Source organism: Pygoscelis adeliae, unplaced genomic scaffold, assembly GCF_000699105.1.
Source record: "Pygoscelis adeliae isolate BGI_AS28 unplaced genomic scaffold, ASM69910v1 Scaffold57, whole genome shotgun sequence".
In the NCBI taxonomy this organism is placed as follows: Eukaryota; Metazoa; Chordata; class Aves; order Sphenisciformes; family Spheniscidae; genus Pygoscelis; species Pygoscelis adeliae.
This window is the reverse complement of record NW_008825615.1, coordinates 14854088-14860565: the sequence shown is the minus strand read 5'-3', so window position 1 is coordinate 14860565 and position 6478 is coordinate 14854088. Positions and strand designations below refer to the sequence as shown.

The window sequence follows — 6478 nt, the reverse complement described above, 5'->3', positions numbered from 1 at the left end:
TCTATTCTATTCTATTCTATTCTATTCTATTCTATTCTATTCTATTCGTTTTATCCCCCTGGTTTTGCGGAATTTACCCTGTACACAATCTTATCCATTTTGCTTCATGAAGAGCCCTAATCCATCTGTACCTGGCCTTCACAGAGCACGTCTGCTGTGATTTTCAACCTGTCCTTGTAGCAGTCCCATGAAGCAAGACATTCCTTTGTATTCACAAGTCTTATATTCTATTTCCATATATACAGTCTATGTAATAACCATATAGATTCTGTTTTATTTTCAGTAAATATTGTGATCATTCACAGCTATATTCCAAGCTATTTTTATGTCTTGTGAAGCATTTTGTATCTCGCAGCCACATGAGGTAGATGCTGTAGGTTGGTTTGCATTGAATATAAATTTATTTTTTTTATAAATAAGCACCTTTCTGTAACAATTTCTGATAAATGCTTTTCTTTTTTTTTTTCTACATCCATGTAAGAACTTTTTATTCTTAGTATATTATTAGTAGTAGTAGTACAGTCCAGAAGGTGTTCTAAAACTTTTTTTGAATTTTTTATTTCCAGGAGCTTAAAAAAACAAGTGACAGTAGAGAGGAAAAAAATAAAAAGACACTGGCTTAGCTGAATCAATTTCATCCACAGTCTGGGAGAAAAATTGACCACATTTTTGAGATCCAACATGGAAAATTTCCCAAGTGCAATTTACTGAGTTCGCATGAGTAAAACATAAAGCTTTTCAATAGAATTCAAACTTAACTGCTGCGTAGAGTTTGTGTTACCTATGCATGTTGTGATAGCATCTCTGAACTTAGAAGTGTGATTGATGCCATGGTGCAAAGCTGATTGAGAAATCTTACTGGTCGTAAAACTGCAAGGCATTCTGGTGCCAGGTGGTATCATTCAATGGATCATCTCAGAGTGGGGTATCTGTGTTTTTAGGTATAGCAGCCTTGTTCAATTAAAATAAAAGTGATCCTGGCTCTTTAGATGTTGTCTCTGATTAGCTGAAATGCTTGGAAATCTAAATATTGTACATCAGATGATGAAAATAATTTTTTTTTTTTTACAGTACAAAACCTCTTTCTCTTGTCAAAGACTTCTTGTGCCAGAACTTCATTTCTGGGAGTGGTGGCTATGGAAGAGCAGAATTTCATTTTCTGTGGCCTAGGGAATCTCATCAGTCTTGAAGACAAAGCAATAACTTGCCATTTTGGGTCCCTAGGGGACAAGTTTGATCAGAGTTTACTTCCCTGAAGAGTTTATTAATATGCAATAATATAACTCTTCTCCTACTGTACCTCTGACTTTTAAACCCCTGGATGCTAAACATGGAATATAGTATACCAACTAAAGTATTTCAATTGTCTTTTTCAGAACATGAGGGTGCGGACAGTAAAAGGACAAGATTACTATTCTAAAACAGGAGCAAAATTCCATGGAAAAATGGAACAAAAATTTATTCTTGTTGACTGTAAGAAAGTCATATATGGTTCTTACAGGTAAGATCAGTTACTGAGGTGTCTGTAGAAAACCTGTCATCTCAGTACCTCTCCTATTGCAAATTTGTTTTTTTTCTATTTCTGAAAATTCTTCCAGGGAACTCCATGGGCAAATTTGATTATCTTTTCTGTAATTTAACAAGTTATCATAGATACTTATTGCTAACTAGCCTAACACAAAGCCAAATTTTGAGATCCTCTGTTAGTTTTTCACAAATAAGAAATAAAGTATATAGCTTTTGCTATAGCTGGAGACTTGCTAAAAGGAGAGAAAAATCCTGATTTCTCTTATATTGTCTGAATTATTCTTGTTTAACATTCACTACAGAAAAGGCTGCCAAAATTATTTCATAAGCTCTCTTGGATAGTTACTTCTCGTAATAGTCTTCTAAAGCTAACATTATAGACCTATTCTATGGCACTCTGTAGTGTATCGTGGTCAAATTCAGAATTGCCCAAGTTAAGTTGACATAGTCTCTTTATATTTAGCTAAGTTTCTTTTTTCTACTTTCCATTATATTTCCAGTGTATGTGTGCAAAGCATAGGCTGGAAGAACTTACAGCTTTGCAGAGCTGGAAAAGAACTAAGTTAAAGCAGGGACAGTTTTATCTCACACATTATTAAATATTTTCCTTCTTTTCATGCTACACTTCTCTCCTTTGGCCTACTGAATTAGTTTCTGCCAGCGTAGTGCCTGGGTGCCAGATCCACAGCTACTGGCTTTCATAGATTTCCACCACCGTAAGCTTTCAAAAATCTGGCTTTTTATTTCCTCTGAGACTTGGCCAGCCCCAAATTCAGGTTGATGTATATAGATGGTAGTGAGGTAAGTGACAAGTTCATAAATGAATCAGTGTAAGAGCGTCCAGGGAGAGTCTGCCTGCTTTGACATCTACACACAGTGTTAGAGTCTGTGAGAATGTGATAGTTTTTCTCATTTCATTTTGAAAAAAAACACTGCTTTAAGACCTAGCACCACAGGGGCTGCAATCATCAATTTCTGTAGAAATTAAGCTTGCTTTGTAAAAGAATCTAGTGATTTATAACAGGAAAGACGAGTCTTTCTGAATTCTTGCTCTCTGAACTCAATGTAAAGTTTAGGTTTTTTCCAAATATTGCAAAATATATTATTCTTAATTGTGAAAATTAATAGAAAAAACTTATGCAGCATGATTTGATTTAATCTCAGCACACTATTATTTCCTGAAAAATACAAAACTAACAAAACAAAAAAAATGAAATCAGCAAGCTATTTACGTGAATACAACAAACCTGTTTTTTAAGATCCAGAAGACAAATGCAAATAAAACAAGTTCATTGATTTAATTTAATTTTTTCACTTTTTTTTCATGAAAATAGGATTGCAAAACAGATTTTTTCTTTGTTGTAATCTACAAATTAGATTTTGACACCATGATATTAGGCTTGTTGAAACATCCTTAATGTACATGTTAATGTATTTTATCTCATTTTGTAGCTGTAAAGTAGCTATAGCTACTTAGCTTTGAGCATGTGTTCAGCCTTTTTAAGTACAATAGAAAAGAAGAAAATTTCCTTAATCGGAATATCATCATTGCAATTAAAAGAAACGTTCATATCCAATCTGGTGTGCATAGTAGAAAATGTAAACTTTTTAACAATTCTGAGGTGCATCTTTTTGAAAATGTGTTTAGAGTGAAGTACATTCAGAACTGTTGAAGCAGTTCTGCATATTATTTCAAATTATTTTTTTCACGACATAACCACACATTAACATTCTCAGACTCAGGAGTAAATACAGTGGGTTTAGTCAATCCTGGCTTAGTCTTTGTAGAGGTAATTTTGTTCCATTGGGTATTTGTACTCCACTGTTCTACATTTGTGAATACTTTTTTTGCAATATCCCCTTTTTATAAGGGCAATTAAGTAGTTATAGACTCGTTCCTGCTCCCACTGAAAGCAGTGGAAAGTCTCCAGCTGAGTTCAACTGGTATTATCGTAGAATCATAGAATCATAGAATCATTGAGGTTGGAAAAGCCCTCTAAGATCATCGAGTCCAACCGTCATCCCAACACCACCATGCCCACTAAACCATGTCCCTAAGCGCCTCATCTACACGTCTTTTAAATACTTCCAGGGATGGTGACTCAACCACTTCCCTGGGCAGCCTGTTCCAATGTTTAACCACTCTTTCAGTAAAGAAATTTTAGATTAGATTAGACCTTCCAAATCCAAATTCCATTAATCATGCCTACAATTCATTTATTTATTTAGAAAGTATTTGTACAAAACCCAGGTTTGTGTGAAAGCTTTCTTATCAAGAAGGACCAGTGTAATGCCTTTCTTCAAAAGAACTGTTTCTAATGGTCATTTGTTCTTTTTTCAGCTTTATGTGGTCATTTGAAAAAACCAACCTCAGTATGGTTCAAGTTATCACAGGACAGCTGGTTGAATCCTTTGACGAAGAGTTCAGGACACTGTATGCCCGTTCTTCTGTTCCTTGTTCATTTGCCCCAGAATTAGTGCGGGTAAACAGTCACAGGACACTCTGGGATAATGATACATACCAACACTCGGTGTCTTCCTTGGCTTCAGTTTCTAGCCAAAGAAACCTTTTTGGTAGGCAAGACAAGGTTCACAAGATAGATCCTGTTTGTTGGAAAACCCGTGGAAGATATGCAGTAAATGAAATAGATAAATATGGCTTGAGAAATCAAGCCTATAATAAACAACCATTTCATCCAGGTTTTAATATGCAAAATCCAATCCAGCAGTATCAACCTAGTGAAAAAAATGAGCACTGGAAGAGACACAGTTATGCTGGGGAGAAGCCAGAAAAGACACCTTACCTATTGCTCAACAGAGCTATTAATAGAGCCAACAATCCACCAAATACTTGGAAAATGCCATCTGATAGCCTTAGTATTGTTTCTTCGTTACGAGGAGGATATGCAAATAACTACAATACACCCCAGCAAAGTTTTGCTGATCAGTTTTCACGACCAAAGGTAAATCTTGCAGAAAGAAATTCAATCGTACGGAGGTCTTTTAATGGGACAGATAATCATATCCGCCATCTGCAGCAACGGATGCCGACCCTCGAACACACAACGAAATCATTCCTGCGTAACTGGCGAATTAAGTCATATTTGAATGATCAAACAGATTATCCAGTAGAGTCTAATGAGTCGGCCTTGGGTGACAGATATGATAGCTATGACACAGCTGAAAATATTAAAGCTCATGCGCTATATTCTCATTCTCGCTTACGATCATCATTGGTGTTTCAGCCAACTTTACCTGAACAGCAGGAAGTAAGCAGCTGTGCAAGTTCTTCAAATTCAACTATAATTGGGTCAGAGGGAAGTGCAACACCTAAAGGGACATCTAATCATGCTCCAAGTGTGGAAAATGGAACAGATAATATTTTAGAAGAGCTTAGCACAAACGTCCCACTTAAATCAGATGCACCAAAACCCCACAGAATTCATATTGCAGACAACACAAAACCTGGTGTAAATTCAAATGCAACGGGCGATTCATCTCTCTATTTGTACACAACACTGTGTGCTGACAAACATGCAGAGAATTTGAAGAACCTTCAAAATGAAAATATGCTAAAAAGGAGAAGTTTTCCTATGTTTAATTCAAAGTCCATATTAGACCCTGGTGCCAATAAACATGCATCCAGTTACGTTTACAGCACATTGACTAGGCATAGACTTAAGCAGCCAGTTAGTCCAAAACTTCCAGAAGACACGCTGAAGACCTCTAAAAGTTTGCACAGTGTCACCAACCACTTGCCACAGGAGGAGAAGAACCTCAAAGGAGAGCTAAAGAGCCCGACTGCTAGCAAGGCAATCTCTATGGCTGCTCTCACTGAAGCTAGCAAAGAGGAGTCTTGTAAGGATTGCACATCAAAGAAAGAAAGTAAGAATTCCCCAAGTTTTCTAAAGAAAGGATCTCAGAAATTGCGGTCACTTCTTAATCTCACACCAGACAAGAAGGAAAACTTGTCAAAAAACAAAGGTCCTGCCTTTTACAGAATGTGTAGTAGTTCTGACACGTTGGTTTCTGAAGAAGAGAATCAAAACCCAAAGATTTCTGAGAATAAGACAGATTCTTCCCCAAGGAGAAAGAGAAACACATCATCGAATTCTCAAGGTAGCTTGAACAGAAGTAAAGAAGATGTCACCGGGAGCCCAACAAAGTCTCCAAAGTCTCCGAAGTCACCAAAACCTCAAAAACCTCCATCTGATGAAAGCAATAAAAAGTGTCCTCTCTTGTGCCCCCTTGAAAGTAAGTTCATAGAAACTGCAGGAGATGCATCTACCCCAAGATTTAATACAGAACAGATTCAGTATCAAGACGTAAAGGAAATCACCACAAATACTACTCCTGAAAGTGCCCCTGTTTCTGCTCTTCAAAGAGCAAATTCAGTGACACCACAGCTGGCAAGTTCAAAACGCCAAGAGGAGCTAAGATCTCGTTTGAGTGAAAGGCGTGTTTATAGCCGCTTTGAGCCTTTCTGCAAGATGGAAAATGCGAGCCAACCCCCAGGAAATGCACCCAACAGCAGTTCACATCTCTCAGATACCAAAAGCAAGACCTTAGGGAATAATTACGGCAGGAGTAATCACATGGTCAGCTACAATTCAACTGGTTACCATCCATTGCAGCCTAATGAAAACAAGCTGAGGGGATTTATGCAAAAGTTTGGGAACTTCCTACACAAAAGCAAGTAAAAAGTTTGTTGATTATGTTGAAATACAGCAAGAGTAGCAAAGCTGGACATAATCTTAACTGGACAAGACTGACAGGCAACTTTTGTAGAGCTTACTTGGGTTTCTTCTTGGGTCTAGGACATTGGAATGAATGTACATATTTTTACATAATTATCCTAGAATTGTTATACTTAAGTCTTTACAGAAATTCTGTGTCCAGAAGATGTCTCAAGGGTTGTTTATAATGTTTACATTGTAAGATTAATTTTATA

General features: G+C 36.8%; 1 protein-coding gene across 1 annotated transcript in view; it reads left to right on the top strand.

The window, feature by feature from the left end:
- FAM83B (family with sequence similarity 83, member B) overlaps nucleotides 1–6227 on the top strand; it is a 49089-nt gene extending 42862 nt beyond the window's left edge. The window contains exons 3-4 of the mRNA XM_009333179.1: nucleotides 1377–1501; nucleotides 3869–6227. Coding sequence (XP_009331454.1) covers nucleotides 1377–1501; nucleotides 3869–6227 — 2484 coding nt within the window. The remainder of the gene's footprint in view (nucleotides 1–1376; nucleotides 1502–3868) is intronic.
- Nucleotides 6228–6478: the final 251 nt, after the last annotated feature.